The sequence below is a fragment of the Musca autumnalis genome, unplaced genomic scaffold, assembly GCF_047663935.1.
Source record: "Musca autumnalis isolate F117 unplaced genomic scaffold, ASM4766393v1 scaffold_2, whole genome shotgun sequence".
Classification (NCBI taxonomy): domain Eukaryota; kingdom Metazoa; phylum Arthropoda; class Insecta; order Diptera; family Muscidae; genus Musca; species Musca autumnalis.
This window is the reverse complement of record NW_027411755.1, coordinates 70,852,954-70,874,775: the sequence shown is the minus strand read 5'-3', so window position 1 is coordinate 70,874,775 and position 21,822 is coordinate 70,852,954. Positions and strand designations below refer to the sequence as shown.

Sequence of the window (21,822 nt, the reverse complement as noted above, 5' to 3'; positions counted from 1 at the left end):
ATGAAAATAAAGGGGTACTACAAATCATAAGTACTAAATGCGAAACAAATTATAACTGGGTGTATGTAAGCCAATGTGCTTAGCCCCCCAATATGTCTCCAATCGACTTGAAAATTTGACCACATATTCTATGATATTTATCCTTTTTTCAGAAATTTACAAGTGGGGATCACCCCTTAAACTAAAATTTATCGCACACATTTTAAACTTTGGTGTCCTTTATTACTTTTACCTGATCCTACATAAAATGTTCGGTGAACAAACAAAAAATTGATTACGACATAACATCAGAAATTTCAGCTATGTAATCCTTTAGGGTTCTTAATATACTCAAAAGGGGTTTTCATTCCTTGACTTCCATTTTGTGACACAAGGTATTCAGTAGGATTTCCCACAATGTCTTTAATAAAATACAAGGATGACTTTTCATACAAACAATATCAGAAGACCAGTGGACCTTTATGAGAAGACCAGAAAGCCTTCTGGCAAAAGAGATTGTCATAGATACTTTACTTTGGTTGAGTAGGGATGAGTAGAGTAGACTTCAGAGGATAGTAAATATCCTGTGAATTGTCGTCTAACTTAGTATAATATACCGTTTGTATGTATGTTTTCTTATAGCTTTCTTTTAAAATAATGATTTTTTATTTAATGTTATATTTCTATAACGTTGAAAAAAAAATTGCGCGGAGTCGGAGTCGAGATATTTTTTTCGACTCAGACTCCGACTCCGACTCCAGCAAAATTGCTCGACTCCGACTCGTAGACTCCGACTCCGACTCCGAAACCCTGGCTGGAGCGCGTGGCAACTATCGAAGCTTTGAGCTTTTATCCTATTCCATATTTTTGTCTTGAAGTATGAACTTCCAGTATGAACTTCCCAGAATTTTGAAACCCCCCTAAATACATACGTTTTTTCGAGAAAAAGTATTTTAATTCACACAGGCATACCCTCAGCAAAGCCGACTGATACTTTTTTACTTGTTTGATATCAGAAATATATTTTATACAGTTTATAGGCAACTATTGAAGAATAGAAATCCCTATAATTTGCCGAAAAAGTATGGTAACATGGGGCGCCTTCGCCACGTTTTTGTTCAAAATGTTTTCATACCGACACCGTTAAAGTTTTTTCAAATATAATTTTTGGTACAAATATTAGCATATCTTGACTATAAGTTTTGATATATAAATGGTTATAATTTTGTTTTTAAAATATTATTTTTGAGAATTTACAAAATGTGTAAAAAGTGGCAAAGCCTTCCCACCCATGGGGCAGATATATAAAGGGGTCTGGCGCCAACGCCATGATAGAGTTGTGGTGGGTTGATATGAAAAATGTTTCAGGTTTAACTTAAATTGTTTATGTAGGTATACCACAGTAATTTTTATACATTTTAGAATCATTTTCGTTTATTCAAAGAAAACATGATCCATTTTTGTATAATGTTGACATTTAGTGAGAAGTGTAGTAAATAACATTTTTAGAGCCTGTTGGTGAATGTCCCATATCGATAGAGAAGCTACCCAATGGGACGGCTTCGCCACTTTTTAGCATTTTGCAAATTCACAACCCGTGGGGGATGCTAGATCCTCTATCGGGACCCTCCCATTGGCGAATTGGGGAAGCTCAACTTGACTTTCTGGCAAGTGGGGTACCGAGGAAATAAAATACTCGGGGGTGACCAAAATCTAGCCTAAGGGGCGGCAGCTGGCCCCTTAGTACATTTGGTGGGCGGAAGCTGAACCAGCTAGAATGGCCACCATTGGAAATCGGTAGGCGTAACAAAGTTTAAAACGGCTTCCGAACAGCGAATGAATACTACCACAGCGTCTGTTCCCATATTGGGCGGCTGTGAACAGCGTCTGAACTCCCGTAGAGCGGCTGCAACCATAGATGAAAAACTACAAACCCTTCAGAAGGGAACGGGAAACCACTGAAGTAAAATCCCTTGCAAATCATATAATAATTAATATGGAAACAACAGAAGAAACACGGCCCTCAGTCTCCGGCAATAAGAGGGTGCTAAGAATCCCCGGTGGTATAACAAAAAAGGTACTAAAATAGGAACGTGGAATGTTAGAAGCTTATACGAAGCTGGAAAGCTCAATAACACTATAAGCGAAATGAACAGACTAAATATAGACATTCTCGGAATAAGTGAAACATGGTGGACTGAAAGCGGAGATTTTAGATCGGAAAATACTCGAGTATTTCACTCAGGAAATCAAGAAGGAAAGCACAGAAAGGGTGTGGCAATAATAGTAAAGAGTTATATTGCAGAATTTGTAACTGGATTCATCCCACATTCTGACAGAACAATGATGATACAAATTAATACAAAACCTATTAATATGAGTTTTTTTATCCAAGTTTACGCTCCCATATCGGACTCAAGTAAAGACGAAATCGAGGAACTCTATGCAGAAATCGAAGAGTTACTCAAAAACACCAAATCTCATGAAATTACTATTATACAAGGAAATTTTAACGCAAAGGTGTGAAGAGATGATGTAAATGGAGTCACTGGAAAATATGGACTAGGACAACGCAATGATAGAGGGGATAGATTGGTACAATTCTGCCAAGAACATAAAATGAAAGTTACAAATACAATGTTTCAATTACATCCCAGAAGACTTTATACGTGGAGATCTCCTCATGATAACCCAGCTAACATCAAAAGAAATCAAATTGATTACATAATTATCAACAAACGATACGCTTCAAGTGTGATGAAGAGCTCAACTTGCCTCGGTGTGGACGTCCCATCTGACCATAACCTGCTACTTTCTAAAATCAGGATCAAATTAGCAATTACTCGAAAAAAGAAGAGGACACCCAGACTAAATCTGCACATGATGAAAGATCCAACTATTAAATGCGAAATTAAAACAGAGATTAACTCCAAACTTGAAGGAGTAAACAAGGAGGATGTGGAAAATATATGGCATAATCTCAAAACAAAGATAAACTCCACCACGAATATGTGCCTACAAAACACTCCTGCATCGAGAGATGATGAATGGGTCACTGAGGAAATAAAACAATTACGAATCCTAAGAAGCCAACAGAAAAATGGAAATTTCGAAAGATACTGGGATATAAATAAAGAAATCAGAACCATGACAAGAGCAGCAAAAAATAATTTACTTAATAGAAAATGTCAAGAAATTGAAACTCTGCAGAACCTACACGATGACTTCAACCTTCATAAGAAGTTAAAGGAAGCAGCAGGAGTATATAAAAACATCGCCAGCCACTCTGTTAGATGAAATAACAAAGCTATATTTGAATTAGCGGAGAAAAAACGAATATGGAAAGAATATGTAGCAAAATTATTCACTGATGCCGAAAGAACCCCTTACGAAGAAACAGACGACAATCTGACTGGAAACCCAATAACAAGGTGCGAAGTAGAGCATAGACTGATTAGTATCATGAGTCATGCATTAAAACTTTTTCTAAGAGTAACCCATAGCCGAATATATCCACTATGTGAAAAGTGTATGGGCACATCACAGTTCGGATTTAAACAAGGAATGGGGACTCGAGAAGCACTGCTTAGCTTACAGGTGCTAGTTCAGAAATGCCGAGAAGTACAAAAGGATATATTTATATGTTTCGTTGACTACGAAAAAGCTTTCGACACAGTTCGTCACGATAAACTAATAGAAATTCTGAAATCGATTAACATAACCGAGAAGGAAATACGATGTATACGAAATTTATATTGGAAACAGGCGGCATACATCGATATAAACGGAGAAATGGCGGAAGAAGTAACGATTTCAAAGGGGGTACGACAAGGATGTATCCTTTCGCCGTTGTTATTTAATATATTCTCCCAACGAATATTTATGGAGGCTATAGAACACCAAAGAATAGGAGTACAAATACATGGTATGATTATCAACAATATCAGATACACAATATCCGGTCTACAAAAACTTATTGACAAACTCACAGATGTAAGTGAATCGTATGGATTGAAAATCAACAAAAAGAAAACAAAATACATGACCATCAGCCGAAAAAATACATATAACAACAGTACGTTGAAAATACAAAACACCGTAATAGAAAAAGTAAAAAAACTTTAAATATTTAGGAGTTACCATAAATGAACAAAGGGATGTTTCGAAAGAAATAACTTGTCGTATAGAAATGACAAGGGATGCATTTTACAGATACAACAAGATACTGACAAGTCATGACATCGGTATACAAACTAAAACCAGATTCATCAAATGCTACATCTGGTCTGTTTTATTATATGCATCAGAAACATGGACAATAAAAGCGATAGATGAAAGAAAACTGGAATCATTTGAAATTTGGATATACCGAAAAATACTTAAAATACCGTGGACAGATCGCATAAGAAATGACGAGGTACTAAGAAGATTGAATGAAGATCGCCAACTCCTTAAAACAGTTAAAACAAGAAAAGTGTCATACCTGGGACATATCATGAGAAATGATAAATATATTCTTCTGCAAAAAATTATCAAAGGATCAGTTGATGGAAGACCATGCAGAGGAAGAAAAGAAGTTTCTTGGCTAAAAAATATACTGACATGGACCGGACATCAAAATGAAAGAAGTTTATTGAATGCCGCCAAAAACAGATATCTATATTTATAAAAATCCATTTTTGTTAAACATAAAAAAATTGTAAACCAACAGATAATCTGTAATTATTATATGATCGCATATATCCGAAACACGGATGCGCAAATAAAGAAGAGAAATTCACAAAAAAATATTTTAAAAACAAAACTATAATCATTTATATATCAAAACCTATAGTCAAGATATGCTAATATTTTTACCAAATATACTATTTGAAAAACTTTAATGGTGTCGATATGAGAACATCTTGAACAAAAACGTGGCGAAGGTATACATATATCTTGACTTTTTCGAATTTCCATTTTTATACCCTGACCATTTGAGATATACCAAAAAAATGTGCCTCATCGAAATAATGTTTATTGACCGCATGTGTGTTTGAACGAAATAAATTTCAGACAATTTTCAAGTCGATTTCGCCACGTCCGTCATTTTGGGTGCGACGCACGGTAACTCTCGAAAGGATTAACCGATTTCATCCAAACTTTGCACCTGGTAATATTTTGTCCAAACTGATATCAAGATCAAAGGTGGTTCATATCGGCCCTCTCCTTTAGCTACCTTCCTTTCAAAAGTTGTAAAGAGTTCGTTAAAATGGTGTCCACTATAACTCTCGAAAGAAGTAGCCTATTTGGTATAAACTTTGCACATCTCAACATTTCTTCCAGGCGTAGATCAAATTCGAATATGGACAAAATTGTTTTTTTAGAGTCATGTACTGCCTGTAGTCCTGTTAACTACTATATATTTTTTTGTAAACAAGTGCTTTCTAACAGCGTCGATTAGTCCTGCCAGTGGAATTACTAATAAAAAATTTACTCCATAAACACCCAAAACTTCTTTATCATCTACGAAAATAGTACTTATTTTAATTATTAGGGATAATCCTGCACGATCTTTGTGTTTACCACCCGAGGCCCTCTGGTACTCAAGTACGGATAACTTTCATTAAACAATTTGATGAACAAAGATAAGTTCGAAATCATAATTATCTCCTCGGCCCGATCGTACGTCGAACTTAATTACTTTGTACCTTCCATCTGCTAGAATGTACATTTTCACTATCAATCTCTACTGGTATATCCGGACATTTGGAAGGTCGCTCGAATAGATTTCAGGCCAAGGCATATCGGTTGACTATTTGGTGCTGAGTTTAAAATGAGAGTACAGCACGGCGGAGTACTGTCTGCCATTTAATTAAACTTCAATCTTGCAAACCTCCCTGATGCGCAACCAATATAGCGACTATTACCATTTTCCAGGAGAGCAATCTAAAGATATCCTCGACGAAGTCTACAGTGTTCTTATTCACTTCTTGGACGAGATAAGTCAACACATGGCTTGATATTTTCCACGATGATAGCCCTATGCCCACTGTTCGCATCCACTGATCCTTGGGTTTGTCATCGATTACTAATGCAGGGAATTAGCTACTCGGGTTGGAACAAAAGACTGCTCTAAATCCATTAATCTGTGGTTGCTAACATATAAACAGGGCTCTCGAGTCAGTTGTTCCAAAGGGCCTTCGTGTCAGCTGTTCCTATGGGTCTTGGGGTCAGCAGTTCCACAGGGCCTTCGGGTCATCTATTTCACTGGTCCTTCAGGTTAACAGTTCCACTGGGTCTTCGGGTCAGCTGTTTCAGTTCCCCGGGGCCGGGGCCGATTTCGAGTCAGCAGTAACACAGGGCCAGCTGTTCCACTGGGTTTTCGGGTCAGTTGTTCCGGTCATCTAAGAACCCGTTAGGTTCCAGATTATCTACAAACCATTATCAAATTCCCGATTGTCTACAAGTCGTTCAGCGACCACTTAACTTCTGGAGCAGTTAGAACAAGTACAACTCCCGACGAACCGTCCAGAGAAAAACCCACTAACTCACCACGAACTCCCTAGCTGCCAAACCCCCATTGAGTTTGAATAAATTACCTTCACGCCAACGATTAATCCTAATACACCCATTGAAAATATTCTTATTCCCATTCAGACATGGGTACATTGTAAAGTAGTATTTAAATCAATAAAAAACAACAGATTTAACCCCAGGAAGGGGGAGAATACTAATCTTCTCATTTCGTAAGGTTTAGTGTGTCCTTATGGAGACCCTGGACGCTACTGAGCTTACCCCAGCCGACGACAAACCCACATTACCTAACACATTGTTCCCCATACTTTAAATAAGTATCCCTAGGGACATCAAAACCCTCATAAAACCTAGCCTATTTTCACATTGAGCTAATATGAATAGGGGTAAATTTGTTTATATTGGTGAAGTCTCCCTTGCCTCTTTGGGAATGTTTTTCGAAACATATATATGACTGTTTCGGATAATTGTCCGACGGTTGACCCAAAGATAGCCCCCCTTCCTAAAATAGACTAGATGATTCTTAATGTCATGGTTAGAAGAGTGGTCATATGAATTTTCTATGCACTGGAACAGACACGTTTTGACTTCAATCTTGGTATGAGCGCAGATAAAACTGATGTTGGACAACTTACCTTTTATCCGAATTGTGGCTTATTCTTTATCCATAGGGGTAAATCTGGAGACAATATCTTCCAAATACATACTTAAATTAAATTTTTTATTTAAAGAATCCTGACATTCTTGAAATAGCTTCACAAATCATTTCATCATTAGAGTCGGTGTGCTGATGATAAGTGATTAGTCAGTGAACATTCAGATTTGCTCTTATGTAGGTGTAGAGTAATACTTTTTGTTGATTTGGATATTCAAGGCACTTACCTCTGTCCCTTTTAAGTGAATTTAAATTGAGCTACCAGTCCAGTCCCCTCCCCGATGTCATTTCTGAAAACAAAATACAATTCAAAACAAAAGTGCCACTTAATCGTTTACCAATGGCACTGACAATAGCTTAAAACTCCGATAATTCAATTAACAAAAGTTTGTTAACAACAATCGCAACCATTTGTCCTTGAGCATTGAGTATTTTCTATTGACTCCCCCTCCCTATTTTTTACTATAAATTTTCCCACTCTAATGTTTTTTTTAATTGTTTAGCAATCATTGAAACTAAACCCATTCAATTTAAAAAAAAAAATAAACCAAAGTTAATACTTAGTCGTTTGGCTTTTTGCTGTTTTTTTAAATATTCAAAGCTCTGTATCAATAAATGCTAATTTGTAGTGGCTGTAGGAAAAAACAGAAAATTCCTTTCTGTCAATTAAGCGAAAAAGTTTTTGGCATAAAAAATTGATTTTAAATTCGCCTTTGATTTTTCAATGGGCAAAAAAGAGACTGGCCTTAGGCAAAAAGAGAATTATAATGGAATAGGGGAGAAAAAAAGAAATTGCTTAAATGATTTTTAATTATCAACGAATTGCAAAACGAGGGGGAGAAAGTCAATTGCTATGCATTAGGGTGGCTCACATGGTGTTTGAGAATTAATGAAGGGTTGGTGAGACTATAATGGGAATATGGTAATTCATTTAGGATTGGGAATTAGGAAATTAATAGGTGAGCAGTTTGGTGAGTCCTTTGTTTTAAAATAGGTTTAATTATGACTATTACAAACTATAGCAATATACCATATACATTCCCCCTGTTTTTGTAAAAAAATATTGTTCTCACACGAATTGTCAAATTTTGTAGAACGATTTACTCGCCTTAGGGCAAATGTGGAACACTGATTTTTTAATGAGGAATTCATTACTATATACAGAACATGCCTACGAAGAATTAAGTCTGTATGTCATCTCGGGGCTGAGCTATGGATGCTCAAATTATTACGAATATAGACGAACGAACAAAAAAATAGTTACAAAAACAGTGGATTTGTCGATAGTAAATATTACTCAACGATATGGGCAACTATAAAGTATTTTTATTTTAACTTACAATTTCTCTTTCCCAAAACTAAGTGTCACAACTTTTCAAATATTACTCATTCGTATATTAACTTACAGTCCTTGAACAAATTTCTAAATTTCTTGTAACATATCCATATACATATTTTGTAATTTTGCTTTGCTGGTCTTTCATAATGGCCAAAAAAGATATATAAACTTTATTTGACATAAAAGTTAGTTAACATGTCCGAAGTTTGTTATGACAAAGTTGATAATTTTACTGAAACAAAATACCAGAAAAACCTAACTACAACAACAAACAGCAACAACAATGTACATTTGTAATGACTTGACTCAACATTTATGATGACAACAATGTAAAAAATACGTATGTATCTAGTAGCTTCATAACAAAAACGCATCTCAATAACTTTAGATACAACAACAATGTTTCCAAAAAATTTATATCAAAGCCTTTAAAGCATCCATATCATTTTCATTTCGAGCAAGACAAAAAACTCCCCGAAACAATTTTGCTAAAAAAAGCAAACAATTCATGTAAAAGATCCAATGGAGAGACCAGCAGCAACAACTAACTGAAAATGACAGCATTAAATCTGTGTATAACAACAACAGCAAGGCAAAAACACGGCCAACGTGTTCGCCAAATATTTGACAAAAAGCCAAAGTGCATACATTTAATGTTTGACTCAAAAAAAAAAAAAAAAAAAAAAAAAAACAAGGACTGGACTGACAAAAATTACAATAATCCGACAGCAATTGCTGTTTGACAATTTGGGAGAAACTTAAAAAATTACAACAACAAAAATGTGAAAATTACTTTATGAGCTACAGTTGCTCACTTGCAGTTTTTGAGCGCCATTACTGAAATAGAAACAAGTAATAAAATATATACAGAGAAATTATTAGGCCAAATAATAAGTTGCCTTTGAACTCGAAACACTTTAGGGGAGTTAGGATGAGTGCGCTCAGCGGTCCACTTATCCTGACTAAACGAATACTCATTTAAAATCGATACTCAGGCCAAAACGACTTTAAGTGTTCATGGGTAAAATTGGTATACGAAAAATTAATTCAGCACAAAGTAAAAAGTCATCAAGAAATTGAGGTTCAAAATGTACGAGGGCTGAACGATAACTATCTGGCCTAACAATGAAAACGCGAATATTTACCATCAAAAACGGTTTCATTGCTTTCTCAAGTAGTCTCCAGCATGATTAATACGCTTTTTCATGCGCAAACCAATTGTTAAATCCAGTGTTCCACTCCGATTTAGACACCTCCAAAACGTTCTTTTTTATAGCTTTTACAGCATCTTTTGGCTACGAAAATCGTTGACCACGCCTTTTTCTTGATATGCTGGGATCAAGTGAAGTCATTCAATCCCCAGTCAGGGCTGTACGGCGATGAGCCATCAATTTCACGTTCTGTCCGGTCAAAAAGGCGCTGGTTTGAATCGATGTGTGAAAGCCCATATTGCATGATGCAGAATGATTTGTCTTCTCTTGTTCGTTTTTCGAATATCTCAGGAGGCTTCAGGAAAACAAATTATAGTGTACCATTCACCGTCTTATATTTCTCAAGACGTATAGTCGCCACACGGTCAGTTTTTCTGAAGAAACTTGCAACTCTTTTCTTCGAAGGATGTCTCTATATCACGGTATTTAACATGGCAATCTCGCATTATCCGTTCATGCACGGCATATTTTTTCTGACACAACGGCCGATTTTGGGGAGATGTATATAATGTAATCAACTTGTGCACTTAACCTAAGCAAACTTGCTGGAATAGACAAAAAATCAAATTTTCTTCCTCCTTTCGGGAAGCATAGCTGAGTGCTGGCGGGTACGTCCACAGGTTGCGGATAGTGGTTGCAGACAGATGCAAAAATCTATCTATTGGTGCTATTTCAGTAGTGGTCCTGTACCGAACATTCTCTGCGGGAATGTTTTGTGCCTCCAAATATTAAATATTAAATTCCAGCCTTTCGGTGGCATAAAATGAGACTAAAATAGCGAAAATAGCGAGACATTTTACTATGGGGTCTATATCAACACGTGGCCGATATAATAAATTTCCAATACCAAACATCCTACGACAGACGGACATCGTTATATCCACATGGAATTTTATGCTGATCAAGAATATTCATACTTAATAGGGTCGCCGTCGAATATTTCGATGTGTTACAAAATGAATAACAAAGGCTAATAGGCATAGGCATTGGATTGTACCGTCGTAATTCGATGCGTTTGGACCAAATCGGTTACTCTTTGTGCGCACCATTTTAGCAAACAAACGGAAATGAAAAGGGACCCCAATTTTTGGGCTGTTTTTTTCAATTTGAAAAATGGCCCCAATAAAAAATACAAAAATACAATTAGGCCCCAAACTATCCATTTACGCCCCAAAATATTTATTCACTTAAATTTGGTGTGTAAATGAAGCAACAAATTTGGGTTGTATTTGCAAAACGGATTTTTATTAAACGAAATATTATTGAAAAATCACGCGATTTTTTTACAAAAATATTTTTAAAGTTTTGCTAAATACAAAGTTTTTCTAAAAAATTACAAATACTTTTATAAAACCGAAAAGCGCCACAGCACAGTGGTCCCACTTTTATGGAAAAGAGTGCCAAAAATAGTTCTAATCGAGCTACCGCCTCCAAATTTTTAACGTTGGTTTATAACAAGCCAAATAGATAGAAACCCATTTTTAGTGGATGTAGGTCCGTATTTGGGTATAGCTCCCATAGAAATATACTGCCCGATTTGTGGTATTTTGACGATTTTGGCCAAATTAACCAACCGATTTGGATGTTAGTTTGCATTTTGAGTTCTGAGTGAATAAACTACCTTATTGCAAAAAATATTCAATATAGGTCCACGTTTAGTTATAGCCGTGATATAAATGTACACTCAGATTTTCTCACAAATGCTGACAACATTAGTAAAACTCAACACAAATTAATATTAATTATATTAAAAAATAAAAACAGAAAGTCATTTATAAAGAATTTATTTTTAATGAAGTTAGAAAACGAATTATGAATTTGTTTTTCGTAAAAACATTGCCAATGCCATCACCTATAAGTTTCATTTTGAAAATTGCACATTTACCTCTCCAATTTGTTATAATTTTACTCATAACCTACGAATGCTTTGCGGATGTATTTTTCGTTTTTTCAATCGCAATAAAATTTGTCGCCATCAATTTTTCGATTTTTGTCCACGGGCGGAACCACTGTGCACAGGCGAAAATATTTTTGACACAATCGCGTGATTTTTTACAAAAATATTTTCACAAGTTGTTCTAAAAAATTGCAAATAATTTTATAAAACCGAAAAGCGCCGTAGGCGAAAATATTATTGAAAAAAAAAAACCGAAAAGCGTTACAGGCGAAAATATTTTTGACAAAATCGCGCTATTTTTACAAAAATATTTTTGCTATTTAAAAAAATACAGTTCTTGTAAAAAATGCAAACACAAAAAAATTCCCGATTTATTTTTTATACCTCAGCTTTTAGGCTAGAAAGGGTATTTACACTTTGATACGGCCAAAAATGTACCTCATCGAAATAACGGTTTTAGACCCCAATTATGTTTGGACGATATTCGTTTCCGTTTGTCTGTCTGTCTGGTGCGCACGATAACTCTCGAAGGAATCAATTGATTCGAACCAAATTTTGGGTATCGTAACATTTTGTCCAAACTTAGTTTAAGTTCGAAGATGGGTCATTTCGGTCCACTCCTTCGGGTACCTCCCCCAAAAACGATAACTCTCGAAGGGAATAATCGATTTGGTCCAAACTTTGCTCATCGTAGTATTCCTTCCAGACATAGATAGGGTTCGAATATGGACTATGTCGGTTCACTCCTTCGGGTACCTGCCACATAAAATTCGGATAGAGTGAAGTTTAAGAGCTCTTCCAGAATCGTTTTGATTTTTTTTTCAGCAGGTTGTCCTTGCGGCTCCCTTTACGATGGTACAATTTTTTTTCGGGCGCAAGTCTATACTTCATGAGATAATGGCCTAAAAACTCCAAGAGACCCTGACGGCACAAACCAAAATAGCAAATCTGCGAGATAAATCTCGCAGGGAGTTTCTGATTGGTGCAGACTTTTCACATGGTATTATTTCATCCAGTCATCTATCAGGTTGGAATATGGTCTACATCGGTCCACTCCTTCGATGTTTAAGAGCTCTTCTCGGATCGTTTTCAATTTTTTTCAGCAGTTTGACCTTACGGCTCCCTTTGCGATGATACAATTTCTTCCGTCCCAGTCCATACTTCCTGAGAAATTGGCCTAAAAACTCCAAGAAACCGTCAGGCACAAACCGAAATGGCAAATCTGCAAGATAAATCTCGCGGGGAGTTTCTAATTGGTGCAGACCTTGCACATCGTATTATTTCATCCAGTCATGTATCAGGTTGGGGGCCACCATGGTGCAATGGTTAGCACGTTCGCCTTGCACTCAGAAGGTCTGCGGTTCGAATCCCAGGCCAAGCAACATCAAATTTTCAACGGTGGCAAAATTCCCCCTCAGTAATGCTGGCGACATTTCCTGAGTATTTAAGCCATGAAAAACTTCTCTACAAGTGGTGTCGTAAGACACGCCGTTCGGACTCGGCAATAAAAAGTAGGTCTCATATCATTGAGCCAATATGAATCGGCGTGCACTCATTGATATGAGAGAAGTCTCCCTTGTCCCTTCGGGGATGTTGTGGGAACATATGTATGTATCAGGTTGGAATATGGTCTGATTCGGTCCATTCCACTTGGATCGTTTTGATGATTTTTTCAGTAAGTTGTCCTATTAACCCCATTTACAACGGTACTATATTTTCCGGAGTAAGTCCATACATCCTGAGATGATGCCCAAAAGCTACAAAAGATAACTCCAGAACTTTTTCAAAAATTTCTTCCAACGCACATAGGTTTCAATCAGTAAATTTTTGGCCAAAACCCTATTTTTGAAGTTTCGAAATATTAACTTTTTTGCACAGAATAATAAAAAAAACACCTCAAGTCATCTGAAAATAATTAGTTTTTGTAAATAACGTTAGTATTCGTTGATTGGCGCAGTACCAAAGTTGACACTTTTTTATGTAAAAATAAAACAGACTTTGTGCTGCAAAATATACAATTTTTGTTGTATTGCGTCGCTGCATAAATATACAGAAGTGAGACCAAAGTTATTATGAATCGGGAAGCTGTTAATGAGTACTTTCATAATATTTACAAAAAGGGCGATGCAATTTGTAAAATTAGCGTAATAAAATCAATGTTTATATATATATTAAAAATTATTTTTTACAAATAATTTTAAAATATATTTAAACTTTTAAAAAAATGTCCAAGTTTGTCCACCTCCAAATTGATTTTGGAAAATAGCTGGGGGTCTGAACTAATAAATTGAGAAATAAATTCTTGCTCAAATTTGCCACAGTTAAAATAAAGTGGATTTTTCTATTTTAAGATGGGAGAATTTTTTGTAAATACCTGTTGTGACTGTACGTAGTATCCAATTGAAATAGAACTGTAATACCTACATCTATTAAGCGATTTTTCTTAAAATTCATATTTAAGGGTTTCAGAGTGTAGAAAACAATTACGTGTAAGTTTTTTGAAAAAAGGTACATTTTTTGTCATAGCCCCCACATAAAAGTACCGTCCGATTTTAGATATTTTGTGAATTTTAGCGACAGTTTATGACCGATTCGGCTATTTGGACCTCTTGGAAGATACGAATCCTTCGTACCAAAAATTGTTAACATAGGTCAATGTTTTGGTTTAGACCCCACACAACGGGACCACCCTGTTCAACAAATTTTGGCAGTTTTTGGTCATTTTGGTCGATAAAACGTAAGAATTGCTGTTTGTACACATTTATTAAAAATAATAATTAATTTCAATACAAAATGGACGTTGAAATAGTTTTGGCCAGAAAATTTGGATTTGGGAACATTGTGCAACGGCAGAATCAGAAGTTTGCTTACTAAAAATTTTTTGTATACGTCGATGATTTGGTATTGCCCCACATAACAGTACCTACAGATTGCATGTATTTTTAAACAAATTCGTGATTATTGTGATTTTTTCACTGGCTGAGGGTATATCTCCGTCAGCACAGCTGACTGTTCCTTTTTTTCAATTTATATAATATTCTCTATATACGAAATGTCTTCGTCGGATTCCGTAGTCTGGCAAAATTTCTCCGAACTGCTACTGACAAATTCAAATATAATTTCATTTTTAATCACTTTTATGAAATCTGGAAGTTTTTGTGGAGACTTCGGTATTGTTTGGCACTTAAGCCTTCTTCTGATTTTTAATATGTATTTCGAGTTCTCTATAAATCGGAAGTTTGCTTACTAAAAGTTTTTTTCAGATTCCATGTATTTTTAAACAAATTCGTGATTATTGTGATTTTTTCATCCAATTTTTTTTTCTGTTTCACACGGTGTAAAAAGGCCTCAATGAAAAAGCAATTAGACCCCAATATTGTTTGGACCCCAATTTGATTTTTCAAATTTTCGATTTACTTGTTGTGAAGACAAATTGGCCTCAACATCTGAATAAAAAAGGTCCCAAAAAGACGAAAGTAGGCCCAAAAGTTTTGTTGTTGTTTTCCATATACCTGTTTGGGACCTATTTTAATTTCTAATTTGGGGCTTTACTAAGGGGTTTTGTTTCAAATTAAGTTTCAAACTTTTTATATTTAGTATTTATTTACGTAATTAGGAAAAAACACCCAGTGTACCAATAGTCGGCATGCATGTTCCTAAGTTCGGCCACTGATGCTCCAATAGTCGGCCACCCCATTTACCGTTACAGAAAAAGTAATGATTTGACTTTAAAAAATTTCTGTTAATAACTTTTACATACATATGTATGTATTTGCAGAATTAGCTTAACTCCATTGTCATATGGGAAGTATGGTCATAAACTAATAGCAAAATCGGGCGTTGAATATTGCTTTATTTTAAATATATTGCTCATTTAATCAAAGAGTGACACATCTCAAAAAAGTTAGTTTGGAGAAAAACACGTTTTAAGTTGCTGATTGAAATTTGACTTTCCAACTGAAAATTATATTATCAGTGCTAAAATTCTGTTCAAGATCAAGCATGATTTGAAGTGTTTTAGTGCTTCATAAACTCAAAAAACTTGATTGTTGATTTGTGCAATACTCTTAGTAAATGGGCTGTAACTCCTTGAGTTTTAGAGATATCAGAACGAAAATTTTACGCAAGATAAAATAGAAGTTGTAGAAAAAATATAAACAACTAACTCAGAAAACACCAGGGTTTCGGAGTCGAGGTATTTTTGGCTCGACTCCGACTCCAGACGATTTTTTTTCACGACTCCGGCTCCGACTCCGACTCCGGGTCGACTCCGAGTGTGAATTCCTATACCACTAAATAATGAATATTTTGGACTATATAGGCTAATGTATTAGATTTTTCTTACATATTCATTATTTCTGCCGAATCTTGCATTGAAAAATAGCAAAGTTAGAAATTTTTTGTCGGTTTTGCTTTATATTCTGTATATTCTGGACGGAAATCTTCCGCGTGAGAAAATCTTTAAGCTTTCAAAATATGTGAAAATGAAGGGGCAATACAAATCATAAGGACTACATGCAATAAAAATTTTAAGCAATACAAGACCAAGTTTCAAGCTGGATGTAAGCCAACATTTTAGTGTGCTTAGCCTCAAAAGGAGACCCCCAGTTGTAAAGCTCAGTAATAGCCATTTTTCATGATTTTTTCCGAGAAAACTACGTAACTTTTTGGCAGATTTTTTTCTTCATCTGAAAGAAAAAAATTTTACGAAGTTTTGAGGTCGTCTTCGAAACCCTGTTTGTATTTAAACATTTTGCGCTGCCAACTCTAGCTCGAAAACTAATAAACCAATTGTCGTATATATTTGTGACCGATTTCGAGAAAAAAAACAGTACTGCATACAAAATAAAATAAATGGTTTCCATCCATCGCTCATACTAAGGCAATATTTATAAGTAGGGAGAAGACCAGTAAGATTTCTGACTAACGAGGTTAAAGGTCCAATCTCAATTCGATTGTCATAGAATTTTACTTTTGTTTACAAAAATCTAAAGAATCATTTGGATCAACAAAATAGGGATGAAGAGACTACACTTCAGAGGATAGTAAATATCCTGAAACTTATCCTTTAACTTAGTATAATATATAATTTGCATATATATTTTCTTATACCTTTCTTTTAAAATAAATAATGATTTTTAAAAAAAAATTCTTTTTCCAAATTTAATGTTATATTTCTATAACGTCGAAAAAATTTCGCCCGGAGTCGCAGTCGAGTTATTTTTTTCGCCTCAGACTCCGACTCCGGCAAAATTGCTCGACTCCGAATCGTAGACTCCGACTCCGACTCCGAAACCCTGGAAAACACATTTTTTGAGTTATTCCACTCTTCGAGTAAATGATTGAAAAACAGTTTTCGTTCTATCGATTTATGAAATAAATATTCCGGTATCTCTTTGGAGCTAATATCTTTCCGGTTTAGGACAAACAATAACTGGTCTCATCGTCGTTAATGATTCTCGATGGGTCATTCAAAATAGACGAATAAAAACTGCTCAAGATCTGCGAACCATTTTCGGATGTTTTATACCATTACTACAGCCCGCCCTTCGTTTACGGCTTTGGCTTCCCTGTGCGTTAATCCTGGTTTTCAAAACAAAACCGTCCAGGTCTAGCATGACGTAGGACTCCGACTCCGAAACCCTGGAAAACACATTTTTTGAGTTATTCCACTCTTCGAGTAAATGATTGAAAAACAGTTTTCGTTCTATCGATTTATGAAATAAATATTCCGGTATCTCTTTGGAGCTAATATCTTTCCGGTTTAGGACAAACAATAACTGGTCTCATCGTCGTTAATGATTCTCGATGGGTCATTCAAAATAGACGAATAAAAACTGCTCAAGATCTGCGAACCATTTTCGGATGTTTTATACCATTACTACAGCCCGCCCTTCGTTTACGGCTTTGGCTTCCCTGTGCGTTAATCCTGGTTTTCAAAACAAAACCGTCCAGGTCTAGCATGACGTAGGACGATAGTCATCTTGTATAATTGCTTGAATCGTATCAAACTACTAATATTTTTTGATGGCAAACCCACACTTAGCCCTATTTTTACACCATTTTACTAAGCAAGCTTTCTCGGCATCTGATAATATTGTTTTCGGCCATATTCTTATTACAACCACGGGACAAAAAATTTATATAAATGAAATTATTATTGGTGGCCGGCATTAGGAACCACATAGAATCTGTTTGATCTAATAGTCGGCATAGTTATGCCTATTGTTGGCATACCTTAAATTTAATTAAATTAAATTAAGTTTTTTAAATGCATTTGTTTTAGTAATACCAACTATAATATTCACATATTTCCAAAAAAACACAAATTAATACGATTTTTGCCTATTTTCCATTGGCTTACAAACTAGCAAAAATGCCCTTCTACTCCCGTTTGAAAAACAGTACTTACAGAATCGGACATATCTTCGGCAATACTATTCTTACGACCTTGAAAATTTTTGTGAGGGGAGAAGGAAACATATTTTATGTAAAAGTGATTTTGTTTAAGTATAAAATTAACGGTATTCCTATTTACTTACCTTCACATTTCTATATCCTACATCGTACTGTGGTAAGCGATATTATGTGTTTGCGCATTTATCTTTAACATACAGAAGGAAACGAGATAGAACTATAGTTCTGTTGCATAGATTCACATTCTGAGTCGATTTAGGTATGTCTGGCCTTCCGTATGTTAAAACGCACAGGTAGAATTTATTGTTCAATTCGGATGTTAGTTGGAATTATAATTTTTCTACCCATAGGTAGAACGCTATTGCTTTTGTTGCGAACCCTTTAAGATTTGAATTTTAGAAGAAATTTAGGAAACATAATGGAAAAAATTATCTTCCCCTTAATTTTTTTAATAAAATCAAAGTTTTTATTTGTGACTATTGGGTTTCGTTGGATATTTTAAGCCCCTTACTTTAGGAGGTAGTCTCCATTCTATACAAGATGAGGCTTCCTGTTTCTATCTGTTTCATTCTCTTTTTATATTTATTAACTTAAGCATAATTTGTTCGCTGAGAACTTCACAGATAGGCTTCACTTCTTATCAGCATTCTAATTATTCGCTTTGTTTAATTTTTATATTTTTGTTTTTGACATTACACGAAGATGGATACATGGAGATGAACAGATATTAATATTAGACGGTGCCTATATAACAACGACAATACGTATTCCAGTAAATCCAGTCAATCAAAAAGAAAATTAATGGGTTTCAATAGAAAATGAAAGCTTACCTAATCAATCACTATAGCCAAAGGTTTTTAAAACTCTATTTAAATTGGACATCATGTATTTGATCCCATTCTTGGCACCATCTTCGATTACATGCTTTTTTTTATTTTTCATAAAAAATGGCTTGTGTATACCCCAGGGGTACAAAGACGAGACTAGACAACATTTTTTAATATTTGTCTAAAATGTCCTAAAATTGCTTAAGGCTTAGCATGTCAAAAATGTTAAATGATATGTATGCCAATGGATAGCCATGTCATGTTTTTGTCTAACGATACGAAGGGGTTGGTGGGAGCAATGTGACTCGTGTAAAATGTGTACATCAAAACGAAAAGGTCATTTATAAAATCCTTTAAGTTTAGCATTTTTCACAAATTACAAGCAACTTAGTTTTAATAACATTGCCTAATGAAGAGTCCTTAATCCGGGGAGGATTTCATCAAAACACGTTATCTAATAAGCTCTTATTAAGTTTTGTATCCCGCCCTCAATTTCTAATTCGATTAATAGGCTTTTGCTTATTAAACGTTTATTTCATAAAGTCATCGTGTTATCTAAGACCTAGCAGGAGTATAAGATTTATCAGTGTTTTTTTGTTGTTGTGTCCTGACAAGTATTTTAACATTTAACGCCATCAAGCATCAACCCCCCTTGGGTACCCTTTGCCATCCATATATCTTACCCATAGCTAAGCAAAAAGGACGTGCTTCTCTCATATCCTGTCATAGCTGTTTAGTTGCAAAGCAGAATAGAAAAGAAAACGACAACGACTCAAGGTAGATGGATGACTTGCTTTGTCAACTTTTGTAAGATGATGATGCTCTGTGTTTTTCGTTATTCTAACCACGTACGGCTTGTTATGCTGGCTGTCGTTTTTATGTAGACTAGTCAAATGGAGTGGAGTGTATTTTCCTCAAAGTGTTTGGGGTTTGCATGAATGCTTTCTGCGTGTTTGGGTTAAAATGTGTTGACGTGAGCAGCCGAAACACTTGGCCGTTCTTCTTCTTCTTTTGATGCCTTCGTGTCAGGTGTTAACAGTAATTATCATTAATCGACATAAAATTCAAAAAAGAAAGAAAAAACGCCTAACAATGCTCTGGTTGCTCTTTTTATTAAATGCCGAGGTAAAAGGCAAACAAAAAAATTCCTGTGAAAAGCCACCAAGTTCTCACGTTAATACCGCTTGCGATAAATATCTGCTAATTTCATTTTCAAGTATCTAACACCTTAAATGGTTTACCTGCTTCTACCAACCAACCAACCAACCATCCATTTATTATATTTTCCACGTTTTCCGCACTTCATTTCCGTCCACTAAATAAGGATAAATATGCGTAGTCACCTGCCGGCCTGCCTTCCGCATAAATGACTGACATCATTAACATTAATTGACCATAATAAGTTCAAGGTTTTCCGGCCATCAATATACATTTATAATTTTTGAGGCATCACGGGCATATACACGGCGGAAGAAAACGAAAAAACCCTAAATCAACCTCTGCTGAAGGGAATTTGAATTGATGTACTTTTAATGAAATTTATTGTCAGCTTTAGTTTATACCTTTTTGGTACAATTTTCTGGAATTTTTTTCTCACTTTTCTAAATGGTTTAACATTTATCACCTAATTTGTGTTTTTCTCTCATCTTTTCTCTTCCAGTTCGTATTATTGTTCGTGTTTTCCCGGTTTTAGTGGCCAAGATTGTGGACGTGGTCCATTGTGTGAAGATCCGCACACGAATATTTGTCAAAATGGTGGAACATGCAAGTAAGTAGAACAAATTTGCTTTCCAAAAATGTCGGATTTTATAAATATGTAGCAATAAAATATAATATTTTGTTGTTTGATTTTATAATATAAGAAGAACATCCAATCTTGCCCTTGAATTTAGACAAAAAAGTTGAAAGTTGTTTGTTAAAGAAGTTTTGTGAAGACTTTTAAATTACAGGCAATTCGGTAAAAAAATATAGGAAAATTTTTTCAAAATACATAAAATTCGGAGGTACAGTTATGGTGAGGTCTATACCAAATTGTAGACCTTTGCTTACAATTTTTCATGCAGAAGTTTTGTGGCCACTAGGAACCTTAAATGTTAAATTACAGGTAGTTCGGTTAGAAAATGTAGCCAACATAAAATAAGTAAAATTCGGAAGTACCGTTATATGAGGGGCTATACCAAATCGTAGACCTTTGTTGGCAAATTTTGGTGCAGAAGTTTTGTGACCACTGGAAACCTCAAATATTAAATTACAGCTACTTCGATAAAAAATTTAGCTCAAATTCTCAAAATACCGAAAATAGGGCGGTACCGTTATGTGTGGGCTATAGCAAAACATAGACCGATATAGATCATTTTTGGTGGAGAGTTTTTGTGACCACTGGGAACCTTAAATATCAAATCACCGTTATTTCGGTTAAAAATTCCAGCTAAAATCCCCTTAAAATACCGAATGTCGGAGGTACCGTTGTATTGGGGCTATACCTTAACATGGGCCTATGTTGACAATTTTGGTGGAGAAGTTTCGTGACTACAGGGAACCTCAAATATCAAATTACCGGTATTTCAGTCCAAAAATGTAGCTTAAACTCTGGAAGTACCGATAATCGGGAGGTACCTTTAGATTGGGGGGCTTTACCAAACCATGTACCTATGTTGACAATTTTTGGTGGAGAAGTGTTTTGATCCTTTGGAACCTCAAATGTCAAATTACTGGTAATTCAGTCAAAAATGCGGCTAAACTCTTAAAAATACCGATAATCGGGAGGTATCTTTAGATGGAGGCTATACCTAAATATGAACATATGTCGACAATTTTTGGTGGAGAAGTTTCGTGACTACAGGGAATCTCAAATATCAAATTACCGGCAGTTCAGTCCAAAAATTTAGCTTAAACTCTGGAAGTACCGATAATCGGGCGGTACCTTTATGTGGGGGCTATACCAAAACATAGATCGATATAGATAATATTTGGTGGAAACT

At 35.3% G+C, this 21,822-nt stretch overlaps 1 protein-coding gene across 1 annotated transcript in view; it reads left to right on the top strand.

Moving 5' to 3' along the window:
* The window catches only part of LOC141394063 (uncharacterized), a 917,654-nt gene that overhangs the window by 302,647 nt on the left and 593,185 nt on the right, over window positions 1-21,822 (top strand). The window contains exon 5 of the mRNA XM_073967887.1: window positions 20,502-20,609. Coding sequence (XP_073823988.1) covers window positions 20,502-20,609 — 108 coding nt within the window. The remainder of the gene's footprint in view (window positions 1-20,501; window positions 20,610-21,822) is intronic.